General features: G+C 39.7%; 1 protein-coding gene across 1 annotated transcript; it reads right to left on the reverse strand.

Moving 5' to 3' along the window:
- Positions 1-15506: 15506 nt before the first annotated feature.
- LOC137586361 (uncharacterized) lies at positions 15507-16025 on the reverse strand. The gene has a single exon (XM_068302374.1). The coding sequence runs from the start codon at positions 16023-16025 to the stop codon at positions 15507-15509; it is 519 nt and encodes a 172-aa protein (XP_068158475.1).
- Positions 16026-22707: the final 6682 nt, after the last annotated feature.

Below are 22707 nucleotides of genomic sequence, written 5' to 3' on the forward strand. Positions count from 1 at the left end.
AAGCACCAAATCCACAGGAGCTCTTTGGTGAAATAGCGGATCAGCGAGCGGAAGGTCAAGCGAATCCTGCTTCACCTTATTCGGGACGGCGCGGGACGGAAGTGCTTCAGCTACACTAGGCAGCACCACGGCGACTGCTTGGAACTGTCGCAGCGGTTCGTCAGGAGGAGAAATCTGTAGGCGGCACACTTTGTCGCCGCTACCAGCATCGCATTGCCCAATACCGCGAATGCTAGTTGATACTTTGCAGCTTGGAGGATTAATCAATTCATTCTTTGGGAAATAAAGGACACTTCGGATCCCATATCAATCAAAGCGCGGATTTGAAACTGCTTGCCACGATGATGAATAGTTACCCTTGCAGTACCCAGGAGGCCAGTGTTGCGAGTGGAGGCGAAGTGACTTCCCACGTTTACAGGAGGGCTGCTGGAAGAATCGGAGGACGCAGGATTCGGAATTATACAAGCATCAGGTGCTGAGCTCTCTTGCACTTGAGCGGAAAAGGCCTGAGCTCGTGCCGTAGGTTTTCGGCTTACGGATGGAAAGGTCTGACCGCTAGAGTTTGGTTGAAGGACATCTGTGGCCTCTAGTACACGGTGGCGATCAGTTAGGAATCGATTCAGGTCGTCCCAGGATGAGACGGCGGTCTTATTTGGAACGGACTGTTCCCACAACAGAAGGGTGGATTTGGGCATTTTGCTCGTACAGATTGCTTTGAGAAGGATATCCCAATTGTCTGTACAAGCCCCGGAAAGCTCAAGACCGGTTAAGCAACCTTGAATTGACGTCTGCAGTTCTCTCAAGGCTTTGCCAGACTCTTGTGTTACAGCTGGGATCTGTAGAAGCTGCTTGGCTTGGCTCATAATCAATAATCGATTATTTTCGTATCGCGCAGTGAGGTTATCCCACGCGGACTGGAACCCTTCATTGGTCAAGGGTGACCTAGAAACAATGGCTCTGGCTTCACCGCGAGTTTTGCAACTTAAGTGGTAAAGTTTCTCCACTTGTGTTAGGCTTGGATTATGGATAAAAATCGCGGTAAACAAATCACGGAATGTAGGCCAAGCCAGGCCGTCTCCGTTGAAGATTTCGACATCGCACGGGGGAACTGTGTGGCTTTGGTGGGTGGAATCGACGGAGAGCGTGACTGGTGGGGAAGCCATTTTCGCGGACAACTGCTCGATTCGCTCTCCAAACAAAGTCCCGCCTCGCACATATACCATATAACAATATTCATGTTTAGCTTTAATTGTAGCTATGTGCTTCGGACTATCTTCGTTCTTTTGAGCCGTCAAGGCTTTATAGCATCGTGAAAACTCTGCCTCGACTTTTGTCCAAAGTGACTTAAGCTGGTCTAAGTGTATTTTAACGGAGACGAGTGGCACATCGTCAGCTAAAGCCTGGGACTCGCGAGTCTCGAACGCCGTTAATGCCTCGCACACGGCAACAAAGTCGGAAAGAGACATCGTAGAGTGTTCTCTGAGCTATTACGAATCGAATGGAAACAAATAACTTCGTGGAATTAGAGCTCTCAAGCGAGGAGATCGAAACGAAGCCGTAAGTGGACTGTATAATTTAAGTATAGAGGAGGAGTGAGAAAAAGAAATGACTCCTCTTTCTAATGAACACAATGAATAAGCATAGATAGCATAAATAAAATTAGAAGGATTTATAATTTTCCTCGCAGTTGTGTGAATAATTATAAGGATATATAATCACTTGGATATTAAAATTTATACAATGTGGAAAAATGTTTAAATTTATAAGAGTATTTAAAAGTATGGAAAAATTGAGACCAGTAGGATTGGGAGTGCCGAAAACTTTTGAATAAGGAAAAAAAAACTCGGAATTAGTTTTCATTAAACGGACAAGATCAATTTCATGGATCCCTGAGGAAAAGATCAAAATGCACCAAGACAAGCCAAAATATTAATTCCATATAAATAAAGTTGTACTTATTTCTCTTTAGAAAATATTTTGCGAATTAAATTCAATCAGTCGATTGAAATATGTTTGCACAATAAGAAAATCACGAAGGAAAAAATGGATGTCGTGACCGAGTCACGGCTTGGCTCAAGTGTCAGCACTGATGAGACTTGAGTGTCAGCACTGATCGAGAGTCAGCTGTTCTGCCGTTGTTTATGTTTTGTGAGTTTAATTAATTGTAAATTGTTTAACGAGGATCACGATTTCCTACTTTAATTATGTAGGTTTCGAATTATTAAATTGCGGAAAGCCAATCGGAGTGGCTGCAATTAATTTTGTGTGGGTGAATTCAAATTGTATGTGGACATATGTATGTATGTGTGTTAATGTGTGCTTAACGCGGCAAAAGTATTACATGTGTATGTACCTATGTATGTACATACATATGTATGTATGGATGTAAAAATTATTTGACATAAATAATTTATGCCGATGGACTAATGATCAGCCCGTGGAGTGTGCTGTACACTTTAAGTAAAGGTAAGTGGTACTTTATAAATTCTCGATTATTAAGCACCTCTACTTGCAGGTTAGAAAACAGCTGTTTTTACCTGTAGGAATGTATATGTGTGTATATATGTGTATATATAGGAATGTATATGTATACATATGTATGTATTGCTATGCAATTGGACTTTTGGACAATCCGAATTTCGAAGAATGGAAAAAAAAAAAATGCACTTCATAAACCAAAAATGATCGGGAAATACCATGTAACCCTTGGAACAGGTCAGGTATGTACATACAAGTATACAAAAGTGTGTAGGTCGCTATGGAAGAGCGGGAAACCTCACACTTTTATAAGTTTGTAATGGAATATAATGTGAATGAGATTTTTAATAAGAAATGTTGTCCTTATCAGGAATTCCGCCGATGCAAGCTGGAATAGCGGAAGGATCCGGCTCGAAGGACCAATGTTCGTGGAGGGGCGGAAGGATCCAAATAAATACAAGTAGTTGGCGGGTGCCAATTTCTTCTGGATATGGTGAGCGAGTGGTGAATTAAAAACGCGCGAAAACTTCGGTTAAATAAACTTATGCTTTATTAAATATTCACAGGGAGCCCGACACACACGAAATGGTTCGGGTTGAAAAAAATGACAAATCGTAAAAGCAAAAGAACGGGTGTTCGGGTGAAGACCTCGATTCAGACTCACTATGGCGATTTACAGGAGAACCCTTCGTCACCCTCCTCAGTATGACCGAATTCGGTTTTGGGAAAAACCCTACCCCTCACTCTCTGCTGTTCACCCGGTGGCGTGAACAGAGACCAATTATACTCCTCCACGACGATATCGCCCCGACGGAGTTCCATCTTACAACGTTTCGCTTTCACATATTCTATAAATCTTTTGACCCATGCTGTGGCTCTTATCAGTTTTGTGAACTTCGAAATTCTATTCTCCAGTATTTTAAATGGGTGGTCATATTGATGAACCAGCATCAGAAGCCCTGGTTCGGTTGGTGCCTTTAATTTTGGCTGTGGCCACATCTTTTTATCCAGACCAAGAAAGGCTGGACCTTGTTGCCATCTGTCTGTGGCAACTTTTATTGGCGAATCTCTTGTTATGATGTCAGCAATGTTTTCCATGGTTGGAACCCAATCCCATTCTGCCCTCTTGGACTTTTCGCATATTTCGCTTATTCTGTTGGCTACGAAAACTTGCAGCCTTTCGTTACTGTTTATCCATGAAATCACTGTTTGGGAGTCTGTCCAGAAAAACCTTTCATCAAATTTTAGATGTATTTCGTTTTCAATAGTTTCCGCCAGTCTACATCCCATCACAGCTGCCAATGTTTCAAGTTTTGGAATGGTAACATGTTTCAAAGGTGAGACTCGAGCCCGAGATGCTATAAGAATGACGTCATATTTTGTTGCGGCTTCTGCACCCTTGTAACTTACTCGAATATGTGCTGCTGCAGCGTATGCTTTACTGCTAGCGTCGCAAAAAACGTTTAGTTTTTCAGATCGTTTAACCACTCTTGCCACTTTTTGACAGGATCGCCTTTAATCACATCATCCCATCCAATGCCAATTTCCCAAATACTACGCATCAGGATCCGACCTTTTATTGTTACTGGAGTCACCATTCCCAAGGGATCATATATTGAGTTGACTTCTGCGAGCACCTTTCTTTTTGTAGGCATCCTTGTTCCATTCAGTATATCCTCGCTTATGCCTTGTAGTTATTGAGAAAATAAATATGTCTCTTGGTGCGTCCCAAATCATGCCGAGAACCTTTTGAGATTTGTCTTCTTTTCGCCCAATCGAATCCGTGTTAACGGACCACGTAGATCTTCGGGTATTCCCTGTAAGACATCATGATTATTACAAATAAAATTTCGAATTTGAAAATGTCCCGCTGCGTGTATTTTAGTTACTGCATGAATTATCTCAACAGCTTCTCGAACTGTTGTTTTTGAATCCAGATAGTCGTCGACGTAATGATTTTCAATGATGGCTTGAGCTGCTTTTGGTGCCTCACTTTTATGTATCTCTGCATTGTGGTTTTTTACAAATTGTGCTATAAATGGTGAGGAGGTTGCTCCGAATATCATTGACGTCATCTGGTAGACTGTTGGTGGTATTTAGGTATTCATATTTCTCCATAAAAAGCATTGTGAGACTGCATCTTCTTTGGCGATTTTTACCTGGTTGAACATTTCTTTAATATCTACAGCAAAGGCTATTGTGCTTAATCTAAATCTTATTAGCACGCCTACGATTGATGAAAGCCAATCCGGCCCAGTTAGTAGACTTTCGTTTAAGGAAGTGCCATTACAAATAGCTGCTGCGTCGAACACTACTCGAACTTTTTCCGGTTTATTGGGATAATTTACTACAAAATGTGGCAGGAACCACAGTTTTGGGGATTTAACCAAGTTGACATTAGTGACTATTTTTGCATAACCATTCTTAAGTAGCTTCTCCACTTCCTGTTGGTACGCTCGCGCTAGTTCGCTGTTTTTGTTCAGCTTTTTTTCTAAACATTTTAGTCTTTGTTCTGCCATTTGGCGACTATCTGGGAGTTTCCAGGGTAAGTTTACCTGATATTGTCCATTTACTCTTATTATAGATGAGGATATCTTGCTAATAGCCAATTTTTCTTCTGTTGATTTAGTTTTGTCCGTTGCTGGTTTACAGACACCAAATCCTTCTATGCTAAATTGGTTTTTAAGCATATCGCCCAGATGTTCAGCATCAATAGGGCAGCATACAAAGTCTGCTTCTCTTACTTTTGCTTTTATCTGACCGTGTATGACCCATCGGAGCTTGGTTTTTGCCATAATCGAACCCTTTGGATCTACATTTAGTATGGTTTGAGTTGTAAGGAGTGTTGCATGTCGTTGTCCAATGAGGAGATGAGGCTGAAGATTCCGAATCGAGTTCAATTTTGCCATTTTTGTATATGGAAATTCTTTCTGTATAGCTTCGTAATCGATTCGTTGAGTTGGTAAATTCAAATCCTTGATAAGACGTACATTTTGAAGCTTCTGAATTTTGCTATCGCCAGTAATAGCAATATCTGCGATTTCTGAAGTTTCATCATATCTAGAGATTCCTTCAGTCCATCCAAAGCAATATGGTTCAGGTTTCCCAATTATTCCAACCTCACGTGCTACATTAATATCCAACATTGTTGTTGTGCTCCCATCGTCGAGAAAAGCCAGAATTTCTTTTTCACCAGTTGGACCGTATAATAGTATAACTGGTAACATTTTAAGAATTGCTGCTTCTTGGACTTCTTGAATGCATCCGCTAATAGCTTGCGGCAAGGATTGTAGATGAGGCTGTTTTGCCTTATGTAGTAAGCGATGATGATATCGTTCACAGTTGTCGATCTTGCATTGCTCACGATTATTGCATTGTCCCTTATGAAATTTTAAGCATGTGAAGCAGGCGTTACTTGTGCTTGCGTAATCCCATCGTTTCTTCACTTCTGCTTTTCTGAATTTACTACATTTATCAGGGGAATGCTTGTCCTCATCACAAATAAAACACTTGCTGGTTGAGCGAGTTTGTGTAACCTTTTGTGATTGAATTTGTGATCAGAATTTCTTTTGTGCTTTATTATCTACGGTATTGATTGTAATTATCTTCTTATAGAAACATATATCATGATGCAATCTCGACTGCTCCTGCGTCCATTCAGCAAATATTTCAAAATTACATTCTGCAGCTCTTAATTTTCGAGCGGTTAAAAATGATCCCCATTCTCGAAGAAAACTTTCATCTAGCCGCTCAATTGTACAAACTCCAGCGCTGAATTGATATTTTGAACAGAGCAGTTGAACTCGTGAAAATCTCCAATTTCCTTTACATATTTTATTTCCTGTGCTTTTGCCATCAGTTCGAACGCCGCATTTTCTGGAGCTCCGTATATGTTGTCCAAAATGGCTAGAATTTTCGATGGCTCCTTTGGCCGACATCAACAAAATGTCAACCTTTTTAAGCGCTGCCCCTTTCATCCTCTTCTCCAGAATACTGACACTCGCTCCCCGATTTTATGAACTGCGTCTTTAAATGTCGCCAAGCCAAATGAGAGGAACCGTCAAATTCCAGATTTTTATTGCCTAAGCTTTGTCTGGCTAACATGGTGATTACAGTGCTTTGTATGTTGTTGTCGCCGTTGGAGATCGATAGCGATTCATTTATCGGGTGGTCTCCATCAGACATGACAGATTTTTGGGAGGAGGTAGACGAACGAATCAGTGCTCTAATGTCAGCTGCTGTATTTCATATTCATGCTCTTCGATGACGTCAGCAGAAGCGCCCCCAGTTTGGGCTTTGCTTAGCTGTCAATATTTCCTTTTTTGAGATTTCGTCTTGAAGTTCCACGTTTTCTCCATCGATGGCTTCTTTTCCCCTTAGTACTTCCAACTGGTTCATGTTTTCGAACTGGTTCTCGGACTGGTTCGCGTTTGATGCTTGTATGACGTTAACGCTTGATTTGCCAGCAGTTTCGTACGAAATGGCGTCATAAATTTTTGAGGCCATATCGGTACAGTCTATCCCTTCTTGCGGCGAAATTTCTATAAATTGGCATACTCGTTGCGAAGCGTTTGCGCCCAGCTCTTTCGAGATGCAGTCGATGTGTTCCAGCCTCTTTTTGGAATCGTAAGGTAAACACTTAAATTTTCGTAGTTCGCGCTTCACGAAATTATCTCTAACAAATTTTGTATATATGGCGAAATGAACGTCGCGCAATTCTTGCGACTTCAACGCCTCCAATTTCTTTTCTACCACTTTTGGCCAACTCCACATTTTTATTAACTATTGTGGACTGTATTATGCGCGTTAATGATCCGGCTCGAAAGACCAATTTTATGTTGTGGAATCGGCCGAGGTTTTTATTATTATATATTATTTAGAGAGCTTTATTGTTTTATTTTTTTAGGCAGGTTTTTCTTCGCCATCGTTTTTATACAGAGTGTGACAACAACAAAAATGATAATTGACTTATATACTAGATTCATGAACAGAACTGCTATTTTTCGGTAATATAGCTTAAATATACATAAAGTTGTATTTTCTGCGACACCCGCAAAAGAAAAAAAGTGGCAATACGCCGAAAATAACCAAACCAAATGAACGAGTATTACTCCTAAGAGGCCATCGTTTTAAAATTCTTGCCGATCAGCAAGACGATCATGCTGGCGCTGTAGATACGGTTAAATCGGCTAAACCACACCCTTTATACATCCGTGGAGCCAAGTGCAGCGCCCTGATTTCGAAGCTAGTAGAAACAGTAGGGGCAAATAACTTTGTTGTAACACCTCTCAATAGGGGTAGCATTAAAAAAATTAAATGTCAAACCCAAACTGAGGACAATTTCCGCATCATCAAAAAGTACCTCCGTAATGCTAACATCAACTTCTATACCTACCAACTAAAAAGCAGTAAAGGGCTCCAGGTTGTGTTGAAGGGGATTGAGCCATCGGTCCCTACTCAAGAAATAGCAGACGCGTTGGTCGAAAGAGGGTTTGCGGTCAAATCCGTTGTCAACATCATCAACAGGAACAAAGTCCAAAGCTCCAACCAGATGCAAAGCGGTCGAAGCCAAATGAAGTGCACCCAATCTACAACCTGCAGCTCCTATTGCACAGAAGAATCACCATAGAGGAGCTCCATAAGAGACACCAACCACCGCAGTGTAAAAACTGCCAGGAATACAACCACACCTCTAACAACTGCAATCTCAGGTCAGTGTGTGTTGTCTGCGGCGAACATCATAAAGATGGCACTTGCACCAAGGACAGATACAATGTCGCACTAAGACTATGCAGTAACTGTGGAGGGAACCACACGGCCACACAACTACAGAGGATGTCCTGTCTTCAAGGATCTTAAATCTCACCTAAACGGGCGCAAACCCTAAAACTACACCAGAGGTATCCTTCGCCAAGGCTGTTAGATCATCTAACATGCCTGCTACATACAGTCCTAGTATATCTTCCGCTAGTGTGCTCCGAACTGGACAGACGGAGCCCGCAAAAGAGACCCCCTCACTCCACCATCTACAGAATGCGCAACCTAGCGCACCGGAACTTGTCCAGCAAACTCCAAGTGGCTTAGAGGCCCTTTTGATCTCACTGAATCAAAACAAGACCGCTTTTATGACGTTCATGCAAAACTGTATGCAGGAATTGATGCGGAATCAAAACCTGCTTATCCAGAAGCTTATCGAAAATAAATAATGGCATCCCTACGTCTATGTCTTTGGAATGCTAACGGCATCTCCAAGCACAAAAAGGAACTACAACTATTCCTAGACTCAAGTGAAATCGAGTATCACGTTTTGCTGATATCACGTTTTGCTGATATCGGAAACACATTTAACATCAAAAAATAATTTTCAAATACCAAAATATACCTTCTACGCAACAAACCATCCAGACGGAAAAGCTCATGGCGGGACTGGTATCCTAATCAAAAACCGTATAAAACACTCGTTCCTCAACAGATTTTAAACACAGCACCTACAAGCAACTGCTATATCCGTCCAAACCAGCTGCGGCAACACTACATTGGCTGCCCTGTACTGCCCACCACGCTTCTCAATCACTAAAAAGGAATTTACCGATTTCTTTAACACACTCGGAGATCGCTTTCATGCAGCAGGGGACTATAACGCCAAACATACGCACTGGGGATCTCGCTTGGTAAATCCTAAAGGCAAGCAGTTGTACAACACAATAGTCAACCCTCTCAATAGGATGGATTGCGTCTCACCGGGTAGGCCTACTTATTGGCCCACAGATCCACGGAAAGTGCCTGACTTGATTGATTTCGCAATAACCAAGAGGATTTCGCGTAATCGGATCACTGCGGATACACTGCTAGATTTAACCTCCGATCACTCTCCAGTGCTATTCACACTATTAACAAGACCTCAAGTACTTGATCGCCCATATAGGCTTACAAACAACAATCGCAATCTCTCCAAGGAGTTAAGACAAGAGGAAAGCTGGGCTCAAAGGAAATACATAGAAAAGCTCAGTCCAACCAGCATTAAACATCATCTGTGGAAAGCCCACCCAACTTTAAGCGCTCCTACAGAGACAGTTTTACCGATAAGGAGTCCAACCGGAGGTGGGTGCCCCAGTGAGGAAGAGAGGGCATCCGTATTTGCCACACATCTTTAAATGGTTTTCCAGCCAAATCCAATATCAAACTCATTTGTACTTCCCCCTTCGAGCACATTAACGGATAGTGACTCCTCGGAACTCCAATCGGATGAGGTCACTGCAGTTATTAACCAGAGGGCCGGGGCTAACTTCGACCGCGTCAAAGTTTGTATACCCTTGCAACTTTTTTGGTAACTCTTTCCTTACCTATTAGCCACCAATGTGGAAGAACGTTTTATCTAAAAAGCCTTATGTTTGCGAAAGAATGGCCTACAATCATATGAAATAACGAAGTTATTTACAAAAGTCACTGTTTGCGACCGATCGTTCCTATGGGAGCTATATGATATAGTCACCCGATCGGCACAGTCATTAACAGATATATTAAATTAGGAAATGTTTAATTTGAAAGCAATCGCGTTAAAAGTAACGGAGTTTTTAAAAAAGTCACTGTTTTCGACCGATCGTTCCTATGGGTGATATATGATATAGTCATCCAATCTTGATCAAATTCGGCACAGTAGTTTATAGGCGTAATAATGTCTCTAATATTACTTTCACGATAATAACGCAGAAAATAACGAAGTTAATAAGAAAAGTCACTGTTCGTGACTTTGGGGTTTGTATGGGAACTATATGATATAGTTGTCCGATCCGGCTGAATCCGAGATATACAACCCCTGCAGTATATACAAGCTTACGAGCAAAAGCTCTGTAGCTCTTACGGTCTAGGAGGAGTTTGCGTTGATCCAGACAGACGGACGGACGGACAGACGGACGCACATGGCTATTTGAACTCGTCTCGTCGTGCTGATCAAGAATAAATATACTTTGTATGGTCGGAGATGCTTCGTTCTATGCGTTGCACACTTCTGACCAAAATTAATATACCCTTTTTGCAAGGGTATAAGAACCACATAAAGCCGAACAAAGCCCCTTGCCATGACCTAATCACACCTAAAATTATCCTAGAACTCCCTATCATCGCCATAAAATATATCTGCAAACTGTTCAACGCTATAATAAGAATTGGCTACTTCGCAAGAACATGGAAAAGGTCCACTATCATCATGATTCCTAAAGTGGGAAAGGACAAAACCCAGCCATCATCCTATAGGCCAATTAGTTTGCTGCCATGTCTTTCGAAGCTTTTCGAAAAGGTCCTGCAGATCCGACTAAACTCATTTCTGGCATCGGAAAACATAATCCCTTCACACCAGTACGGCTTCCGCGAAAAACATGGTACAATTGAACAAGTCAATCGCATAACATCCGAAATACGAACAGCATTCGAACTAAAAGAATACTGTGCGGCTGTATTTCTCGCCGTTTCCCAGGCTTTCGATAGAGTTTGGCTGGAGAAGAAGAAACTGTCCAGGACTAATGCTAAACAACGTACCAATTCCTCAAGCCGTGGATGTCACTTACCTTGGCATCCACCTAGACAGAAGACTAACTTGGCGCAAGCACATCGAAGCAGAAAAGTCACAGCTTAAACTGAAAGCGAGTAGCTTACATTGGATCACCAATGCTCGGTCCCCTCTACGTCTGGAGTATAAAGTCCTCCTATACAACTCCGTACTGAAACCCATCTGGACTTACGGAGCCGTACTATGGGGAAATGCAAGTACCAGCAATGTCGACATTATACAAAGGGCGCAGTCGAAGATTCTAAGATCAATCACGTGGGCTCCGTGGTACATACGGAACGACAACATTCAAAATGATCTAAATATACCTATCGTAAAATTTGAAATAGGTAGTCAACAACTGAAGTATTCTGCGAAACTGGATGCACACCCTAATGTTCTTGCCAATTCCCTTACGCGAACTAATAATAGAACTCGTCTTAAAAGAAATGACAGACCAACCCAATAATAAGTGATTAGGGCCGCCTGCAGTATCCCCAGGATTTATCTTAAGTACTAGATTAAGAAAAACATCTCAAACTTGTCGTTAGGCTCTAATTTAAGAGTAGATTCAACAAATATATGTATATTAAACATTAAAAAAAAAAAAAATGTCATGTAACTTTCAGAGCACCTAATTACAATTAGATCATCCATATAAAGGAATGTTTGGGATGGTGTTAGACCCGTGAATGCAAGGGACATCATTCTTTGAAACGAATTTGGTACAATCCATATGGTAATCGCTTGAATCTGAATGAGCCCTTATCTGTGGAAAATGATGTTATGTCCCGAGAGTTTTCTTCTAATTCTACTTGATGAAATCCTGACATTAAGTCTAAACAAGAGAAGTATTTAGCGCGTCCTAGTTGGTCAAGGATATCGTCCATTCTGGGTAGTGGGAATGTATCCGCTACTAATTGTTTGTTAATTTTTCTATAATCAACCACCAATCTCTACCATTTTTCATTGCTGCCAGGTAGCAACTGATCTGACTGATCCCTATATTAATTATAATTTTATATCTTGATTTATATGGATCAAGTTATTATCAATTTGTTGGTGGAATAATTGAGTGTGCAATTGAATTTTTTTATAAGGTCAAGCCCCAGGATTCCGTCACATGGGATGGGAAAATCATTTTCTATTACTTGGAAGGTGTGTTTCGTTGAGAGGTTGCTGACCTTGAGTTTGGTTTCACCTATTGTAAATAGGACGTCTTTCCACTAAGTTTTGTCCGTCTGTGTATGTCAACTGTATTGTTTTTTCTTAATATTTTTTATTATATTAGTGATACATCAGCTTTCTTCTACATTATTATTTTGTTGTGTTTTTGAAGGGTATTATTATATTCTTGTATTACTATTTCTTTAATTTCTTCGATTATAATTATTACTATAGTTATTGTAATTCCTGCACGTTTTAATGATTTAGTGAGATTTTCTATTTCTGGCATAAATAGACTTGCTTTCTTGCCATTTTGTTTTAAATTCATTAATCTTGCTTCAGCTACCTGAACTGTTTCATCCTTAATTTCTTTTTCTAATGTTTGGATTATACCATTTATAGTGTTTTCATTTGTTACTAGTAGTCTAATGTCCCCTTTTAGTTTTGTTTTTATGACTTTAAAAGATGTTTCTTCATGTTCTGCTTCTCATTGATTCTTTCCAGTGAATCTATGAAACTTTGAATTGTTTCTACTCCACCATCATACTCTTGAATCAGCTTAGATTCATTCAATTCAATCTTTGTTTGCACCATCTTTGGTTTTGTATTATTATCTAGAATTTCTTCTCAGTTATCTTCTACACCTGGCTCTTCTGTGTCTCTTGCTACTAAAGGGTTCAAAAGTTGCTTCTAGATTCGAATCTACTGGTATTGTGAATTTTATATTATGTTTTGTTGCTATGCTTTACTGTTATAAGAAATAAGAAGATCAGAATGCGTGTGGTCGGTTGTGCAGTTTATTCGCGACTAACTTCTTTATGTCTCTCTTCGAGTCGTTGCTCTCTCTTATGCATCTCGAGAGAGAGTATACATATGTGTGTGATCATCCATGCATTGAGTTGAGCTACAATTTATTTCAACACCCTACCTTAATGCAAGTATATCCACAAATTTATGTTACACTTAACAAATTCGTTAACTCTACATGCTTCTTCTTCGGAAGATTCTTGGTCAGGATATCAGCTCTCATCTCATTAGTAGACTTATACTTTAAAATAATCTGGCCATCATTAACTACTTGTCTAACAAATTGATATCTAATGTCCACATGCTTCGTCCTTGAATGGTGTACCGGGTTCTTAGCCAATTGCTACGCGCTGAGGTTATCGCCATACAAAACGGTAGATGTATCTTCTTCTCCGCAACCAATCTCGCTTCTTTGCACGCTGTAGATAATGCCATGTACTCTGCCTCGGTACTGCTAAGAGCAACACTCCGCTGCTTCTCCGATTTCCATGATATCGGTCCGCCAGCCAGAAAATATACATTATCCTGTATAGGACTTGCGATCAATCTTATCGCCTCCCCAGTCTGCGTCCACGAAACCAGTAAATGACGCTTCTGACGCTTTGTTACGTTGCGCCAATTTCGATACTGAGTGGATCTATGGAGTATATCTGGTCTAGTAGTCAATTAGCTCGCCTATCATTGACTGATAAAGAGTTGCATCAACCCTTTTACACTCTATTTTATCGCAGGATACCTGATACCTTCCAACGGTGTTGTAACTGGTCTGCACTGAGCGTGGCCATAGCGCTCCAGTAGATCCTTGATGTACTGTGAATGACCCAATGATATTTCACCAAGTTCGCCAACACGGTGAACCTCCATGCCAAGGAACAGACGCACAGGTCCCTTGTCAACACAATCAAACGCTGCCGTAATAGCTGACTTAATCCTGTCGAGATCGGATTTCTCTTGGCATCCTATAAGAAGATCGTCTACATAGACAAGGATTAGTGATAGATTACATTTTGCTTGCTGTTTGTATAGACATGGTTCGTTGTCGCAAGGTATGAAACCATTAGCTCGCAAAACACTATCAATTTTGGAGTTCCACTCCCGTCCAGACTGTCTGAGTCCATATAACGCCTTTTTCAACAGAAGTACCTTGCTTTTGTCTTCTGGTGTAGATACAATTTTAGCTGCGCTGCTAGGGCCAAGATGAAACGAACACTCTCCAAACGACATACAGGCGATTATCTTTCATTGTAGTTTACTCCATGGCGCTGGGAACATCCTTTTGCTACTAGTCTAGCCTTAAAACGCTCGACTTCTCCCCTTCGCATCACACTTTACACTGTAGACCCACTTGCAGTCAACAGGTTTATACCCTTCCGGTAACTTACTAAGCTGCCAAGTGTGATTTGATATCAAAGAGTCATACTCCTTTTGCATAGCCTCACGCCACTACGAAGCAAACGGACTACTAAGCGCCTCATCATTGGTCTCTGGAATGTTCATAATGAACTGCTTTTTTGGTCTCTCTCTGCTACACCGTTCTGCTGCGGTGTGTATGGTACCGTAAGCTGCCGCAATATTCCATTGCCCTTAAAAAACTCGTCAAACGATTTAGCTTCTTTCCAGTTTGCCGATTTGCCATGTTTTTAAACTCCACAAACTTTCCAAATACCTCATCCTTTCCCTTCAGGAAATATACAAATATACGACGTGACCTGTCATCGATAAATGTCAGAAAGTATCTGCTGCCTCCAAGGCTTTTTGTATCAAACGGACCGCAAACATCTGAATGCACCAGCTCCAAGTTTTCCTTAGCTCTATTTTTGGTCGAATCAGGAAATGGCTGTACTGTGATCTTGCTTACCATGCAGATTTTGCAGGGTTCCAACGACATAGAGTTAAACTTTCCCATGCCACGAGCCAAGTCCTTCCGTGCAATTTTACCCAAACTGCCATAGTTGAGATGTCCGTACCTTTTGTGCCACAAATCTTCGTAAGACTGTTCAATGGCATAGCATTCGCTCGGTGCTGTTTCAAAAATATACAATCGGCAACTTTGTCCGCTTCCACAATGCATTCACCCTTTTGGATCACTCGTGCATACTTTTGTCCAAATTTAACGATGCATCCATGTTCAACTGCTTTGCGCACCGAAAAGAAATGACCTCTCATTTTGGGTACATACAATACATTCTTTAATGTAAGTATGCTTTACTTCGCCCTTTCCTTCAGCCTGAGGAAAGGTATTATCAGCCAAAACAATTTTCTCCGAATGTTTCTCAAATTTTGAAAACAAATCTCTGTCGCAACACATATGGCTGGTGGCGCCACTGTCCAGACATCAGTTCGATCGTTCAAAACATGTTGCGTCCAACGCGTTCAGCAAACTTAACGATGACTGTACTGTCTCATTCGGGTTCGAAGCAACCTTCTGACAGCTTACACTGGGACAATTTGCTTTAAAATGGCATTTGCCACCACATGCAAAACAATTTCAAACTTTTTGCTTTTTCTTTCAATTGTCTCTCTGCATCGATTGCCTTTCCACCACTGTAAATGCTTTTGCACTCTCGATGGCTATTTCGCTCTCTCTTTTGCGTTCTCCTTCTTCTCTCAGCTTTATGGATAACATGTCGAAAGACGGTAAACTGTCGCGCGTCTCTATGGTGACAACGAAATTGTCGAATTCGTCTGGAAGACTGGAAAGCAAAATAATCGTCGTGAGCTCGTCCAATATTTCGATTCCAACGCCAGCAAGTTTGTCCAAGATTTCCTTGAAATCCGACAAATAACTCGATATGCTTTGACCCTCCTGAATGCGTTTACTTAGCAATTTCTTGAAAAGTGCTACTTTTCTAACGGGTCCTCTGGGTTGATGAGCTTCCTGAAGCTTCTTCCAAGCCTCATGTGCACTTGCACATTGCTTCACATGTCCCAACTGTGAAGTCTTGATGCTCAAGGTGATCATTGCCAGTGCCTTCTGATCCAGCGTTGTCCATTCGGTGTTCTCCCCCGTAGTTGGCCTTTTCCACATTCCACAAATCCGCATGCACCAGCACACTTTTCATATGGATGCCCCACGAGTCATAATTACTGTCCTCGAGTTTATCAATCTGATATAGCGCCGACATTATACTCGTTTATATATACTTTGTAAGAAAACGTCTAGAACACAGAGCGAAAACTAATTTCTTCCAGAAATTACCACAACAACCACATAGGCACGTTGCCTGGGTCCATAACCTATTGTTATAAGAAATAAGAAAATCAGAATGCGTGTGGTCGGTTGTGCAGTTTATTCGCGATTAACTTCTTTATGTCTGTCTCGAGTCGTTGCTCTCTTTTATGCATCTCGAGAGAGAGTATACATATGTGTGTGATCATCCATGCATTGAGTTGAGCTACAATTTATTTCAACATGCTTATTAGTTGTTTGTTTAAACTGTATATTATCTCAGTGAAGATTTTAGTACTTGATTCATTGCATATTTCTGTTTTGTTATTCTTTATCTTATTGTAACTGTCAAAGATAATTTCAAGGTGGTTATGAATGCTCTAAGGGTGTATATAAATTGTCTTATTTCTGCACTTGTACGCTTTCTGAAACTTTTTTTTAATACTTCTATGTTATGGTCCATTTGTTACTTTTGGTTTTATCTTTATGGCATATTTAATTCCCTTAAATTAATTTTGTTCTCTTAGTATTTCATATATTTTTTTTCTTATATTATGAAAAAAAATGTTTTTGTTTCTTTTTTCATTTAATTTTTTGTTTTTTCAATTTGTTTAAGATTCTATTTTCTAATATTTAAATGTTTAAAAAATTTTTTTTGTTATTTTTCTTATAGGGTATATAGACTTCGTTATTGGGCAAATTTGTTCTTGTGGAGCTTGCTGCGATAAGAAAGTTTTATGTGTGCTTGCAAGCTTTCTAAACTTTACTTAAGCTATTTATTGAACTTTATTTTTCAAAAGCTTGTTTTGATAGCGGTAAGCTTTGCAAGTGTGCTTATGTTGTTTGTGCACTTTGGAGTGCACATGTTTGACATGTGCTTTTCTTTAGGGTATTTTGGGAAATATTAGACTGATTGTTATTTATTGTTTAATTATTATGTTTAAATTAAACTTAGCCGGCTCGAGGTCAATCTTACAAAAGAAGATTATTTCAAAGGCAACACACAAAAAGGTGAGCAGGTTTTCTGTATAGCTATTTCAAGAACTACCAAGTTATATCATCAGCAGACTTTGCTAAAGAACTCCAGAATTGCAAATAATTATCATCATCAATAATTAGCTCATGAAACTCTCACCAACTTGCTCAAATATCCAGCTCGAAATTGCAGAAGCCTTTCGATTATTTTTCGCCCAAACCTCCAAAAGCGAGGTGCGGCAGAAGTCAAACTTGGCTAAAATAAATGATAATATAAATTTACCTCGGAAGAAGTAATCATAACATAATTTAATACATACTTTGAGCTGTAATTTGCTATAATTACAATGTCGCAGAAATTCACGAAAAGTTAGTTTCCACTCCACAATAGACGCACTCATTCTTTATTTTAGGACATAAACAATCATTACACAAAAAAAAAAAACAATTAACATATACAAATTAAAATTTCGTGCAGTACTTACATTCTACATACCTTGATTAATATTATCCATTACAAAAGTTATTTTAAAGTTTGTTTGTTAATTTTTTACACTGGCTCAAAAGTTTGCCTACAATTTTCCGCTTTTTTTCGGCAGAGTGAACAGCTGACTAAACACCTGACCTTAAAAGTGTACCTAAATTTCAGGGGTGCAGTAAAAACAAAAATATTTTTATATTCTATATATTCAAAGTATTCTGTCCAACAAGAAATTGTTTAAATACGAATTTGTTTCAACAAATTTTTGAGGTAAATGCCACAAAAATCTGGATTTTGCATCGTGTTGCTTGAAGACCACAAGGCGTTTTACCTATAAGTCACCGAAGCTATAGAATAGTGCTTCGAAATATTTCACACAGCTTCTAATGACGGGGTATTCTACAACATATCCAAAATTCATTCAAATCGGTGATTCGCATACCTAAAGTTCCCATAAGACAACTGAATTAGATGCGCTGTCCCCTAATTGAAGAGAAGTTTAGTATTAAAACTGAACAGCGACTTAGAAGTGCTAAGAAGCAAGAATCCAAGCTGCTAAGAAGACCATCAATTAACAGAAAGGTTTTCCATTTCTTGGTAGTTTTAAATTTCTAAGTTGTTTCCACTTTTAATTAATCGACCAGTATCGCCAGATACTCAACTTTTTATTATTGTTAGGCTCAGGTGCAAAAAAAGGACTTATTTATTTACATATTTATTTTCATCCACTAGCGGAGCCAGATTAAGTTAATTTTTATTTGTTTATATATAAATAGGCACTAGCACATAAACCAGTGACTTAAAGTTGTCGCAACCAACACATAAATTGTGAGATTACAAAGGTAGAAATGGGGGCCAAAGACACAGCGATGCACACCCGATGTAGCTACAGTTGGTATCTGATCTTAGTAAGAATAATTCATTTCTTTTATAGTAAAAATAGAGAGCTCAACAGTACATAGTTCATCATAGTGTTAGGTCAGCAAAATACGTTTTTATTGATAATAGCTAACCATAACAGCTTAATTAAATAGGTCTTTATTGTTAACTGCTGACCATATCAGGTCTACTTATGACTGATGAGCCATCGATATCTATAATCAGGTTGCATACTTATTTTGACATTTGTTTTATATTATAATTGTCTTCATGTTATTTTATATAATCTAAACACCAACATACCCGGCCACTGATTTTTGTGAAACAAGTCGTACCACACGAATGACCTGTTTCTGTGTTGTATCTGACAACTTGATGATTTGGCGTTTTTGAATAGCTGGAACTCACAGTTACTGTTAGCCGTAAACGTCGTTTGTTTATCAAAACAAATATATTGTTCGTTGTTGAGCTGATGGCATTGTTCCGAATTTATTCTTAAGAGCCCAATGTTTTTATTCTGTTCTTTGTAGACAGCAATAATGGGAATTTTAATGTTCATGATTACAGTCCCATGAGTTCCAATTGCTAGACTGGGAATCAGGTTATACAGTTGCACTGCCTGCGTTGCCACCAATGGAAACGTGACTTTAAATATCACATGATTGTTTGCCTTGTGCCTTTATTAAGCCGTATAATTGCAAGACGTCGTGATCTGAAACTGGCAGATCCAAACCAAACGGAAGATGTCTCTTAAGTTGGTTCAGATGTTCCCGAAGCTGGCCTGGTGATAGTAGCGGGCTTATTTTGCTATGATGGGCATCTGTAAATACTCGGGAAATTTCGGTTTAAGTTCGTTGCAAATTCCCTGCAGTCACTGTCATCTGAGTAGTTGGCGTGATATACCATTGCAATGCTTTTACCGCATTGTCCTGGACCTTGGTTATGTCGTTCAATTCATTTTCAATTGTGGCTTCGTCTCGCTTAATTATATTTATCGTTGAGTCATTTATGGATGTCTGGTTTTGCAGCAAATTCAATAAGTAGTCTTAATTTGATTTAACCTTTTGTGCCTGACATCTCTGTTGCATACTTGGAGTCCAGCACACCAAATAAGCCGTTCGCAATGTTCCCAATTATATCTTATGGTGATCGTCGTTGGCTTTCTATGTAAAGGAGATCGTTTCTTGTCCTTAGCTCTGAGTTGACATGCTCAACATGTCTCTGTATTGCGGCGCAAGCCTCTAGAACAATCATTAACACGCATATTTTCCAACCTTTACTACTCCGTCTGAAAATGTCTTCATGTCAGCCCAATATGGTTCGAGATCGTAGTCCTTCCTTCCTGTGCCAATACTTTCATAGTATATGCCTCGTTTGGGGTTGAATCGAGTTATGTTAGTCTTTTGAGCAAATGCTATAGGAAGTAACAACAGCATTAGGCAGATCGTCATTGCCAACGGTGGCAGACCGACCGACAAACGTCTTTTTTCCTCTGGTTCTGCAGTGTCTTCGATACCTGGGTCTTCTTGGGAATTGGATTCTGTGTCATCTGTCTTGATTTTACGTTTTATCGCATTCTCTCTAAGCAAGGGAGCCAACTTATGGATTATGAAAGAACATCGTGTTCATCTGAAATGGCTTCACCAGATCAGACTGAACAAAGAAATGTACAAAACATAAAACAAAAATGGCTGATTCAGATTCATATCGTGTCGCCAACGTTGTGCATGAAATATAAACATTAGAATAAGCATTTTAAAGAAAAATTGTCGCCTCTTAGAGTATAAGAATTCATTTATATACACAAGACAACAGATGAAGATGGTGTTTTAGTTTGCGGTGCTGAAATCCTCTTCATTTTTGGTCCTTCATGCCGGATGGATCATTTTTGGTCCATTGAGAAAAAGGAACTCTGTAGTTTTCCCGCTCCTGTGCACAGTGGTAAGAGACTCAGAGAGTGAATCAGCTCCTTAAGAGTTTGAGATCTTATGCAAGTGTAAATGCTAAGACCAGCTAAAGGTAGCAAAATAAGAAAGAACTCTGTAGTTTTCCCCCACCAGTGGTAAGAGACTCAGAGGTTCAATCAGCTCCTTAAGAGTTTGAAATCTAATGCAAGTGTAAATGCTTAGACCAGCTAAAGGTAGCAAAATAAATAACTCTTGTTTTCCCCCACCAGTGGTAAGAGACAGAGTATAAAATAAAAGCAAAATATTATTGCTTAATAAATTAAAAGTGCGTGCGTTCGAATTTAAAGGCACTTTGGCTAGCGGAGCAACTGTAGTAATTTCGGCGGCGGAGTTTTTTCGTGGGTGGCGTAATCGAAGCCCAATATTAAAAAAAAAAAAGTGTGTGCGACCGAATATATAAAGGCAGTTTGGCTAGTCGAGCAACTGCAATAATTTCGGCGGCGGTAAAAAAAAAAAGAACAATATAAAGTTCGTGTGTGGCGTATTCGAAGCCCTAATATCGAAAAAAAAAGTGGCTGGCAGTGTATGTAGTTGCAAGTCGGCAACTACCAACAGCAGCAGAGCAACAAGATAAACTGAAACTGAAGAACGTGCAGTGCCAGTAAAAGGAAATCTGGTGCGATATCCGGCACCGGTACCGCCTGAGCCCATAGGCCCTGGACATCAGCAGCTGACAACGAGCGTGAAAGGCAGGCCGTCTTTTACGCCTTCGAGGGAGCATCAGCGTGCCAAACGGCGACGACCAGCTGATGCGGGAAAAAAAAAAAAAAAAACAGTTGCAGGTTAGAAGTAAAAAATAATATACATCCATATATGTATTCTAAGATACAAATTGTGAAAATTCTCCATATACTTAAGTAAATACATATTAACAAAAATAAATAAATATATTGTCACATACATATACAGACACCATATAAAATGTTCCCTACCAAAATCGAAAAATTGTTAGCGAAGCAGCACGAGTTGCATAAAAGGGTAAAGAAGATAAAAGAAATAGACGCTAGTAAGTTCACTAGCAAAATTCTTAATGAAGTAAGAGACATACAGAAGCAATGGATTAGTTACAATAACCAAATGCTAGAGAGTGGAGCACCCGAACATATCTATTTTACAGATGGAAAATATGAGGAAGGCTTAAATATGATTAATAGATTAATAGCCAAAGGAGAATCAATCAGGCAGGGCACTGTTGATTCGGAGAACATTGAAGCAGATGCAACGATGTTAGAGAATTTTGAAGACAGCAGCGGAGAGTCGCGGGGAAACGCGACCTCCAGTAATGAGAATGCTAAGGTTAGCCAGGAGAAATTGCAAGAAAAGGTTCGTCAGCTGCAGCAATATTTGGACATGGTGAGCAAAGATTTACGTACGATAGATAATAGAACAGGCGAAATGTAAGTTAAAAAAATAAAATTCTTGTTCAGGAAGGTACAGATGTGCCAAGCTTATTCAGTTGAGTTTATAGGTAACGATACGTTTAAAGAGGTCATAGAAGAATTAGAATTCGACCTTCAGAATACCTTGGTAGCATTAGAAGAAAAAATAAACGATCACAAAAATTTTAAAGTTGAGAATGTTACCGTGAGAGGCGAACTACCGGTGTTGCCAAAAATTTAAGGTACCCACATTTTCTGGAGAACCTAGAGAGTGGGACCTGTTTGTAGAATTATTTACGGAGTTAATTGAAAAAAGAGAAGATTTAAGTCTTGCTCTTAGGTTCAATTATTTGAAATCCGCGTTAAAGGGCGAAGCAAGGAGCATGGTAGCTCATCTATTGTCAGGTTCAGCTGACAATTATAGTGCCGCTTGGGAACTGTTAACCAAGCGGTATGAAAATAATCGGAGGGTGTTGTCCGAACAGTTAAATCGGATCGTTGATTTACCGATGATCAACAATGAGTCCGCAAAGAGTGTAAAAGGAGTGATTGACATAATTAATGAGTCAATACACTTAATTAAAATTAAAACAAATTTATCCGATGAAGTTGACATAATATTTGCTCAACTTATACTTCGGAAATTTGATAGAGACGCTCTGCAATTATTCGAGAGTCAGATAAGAAAAACCAGGCAGATACAATTGCTATCGGATGTCATGGAATTCTTGGAGCAAAGATATTGCTCGCTAAGTGCCGTGAGAAAGGAAGATAAAAAACCTTTACAAAAAACGTCGGTTGCAATGATAGTTGTCCGATCTGCAAAGGCCCCTGGCATAACGCACTTCAATGCTATAAGT

This window comes from Drosophila tropicalis, unplaced genomic scaffold (genome assembly GCF_018151085.1).
Source record: "Drosophila tropicalis isolate 14030-0801.00 unplaced genomic scaffold, ASM1815108v1 contig_980, whole genome shotgun sequence".
NCBI classification, from domain to species: Eukaryota; Metazoa; Arthropoda; class Insecta; order Diptera; family Drosophilidae; genus Drosophila; species Drosophila tropicalis.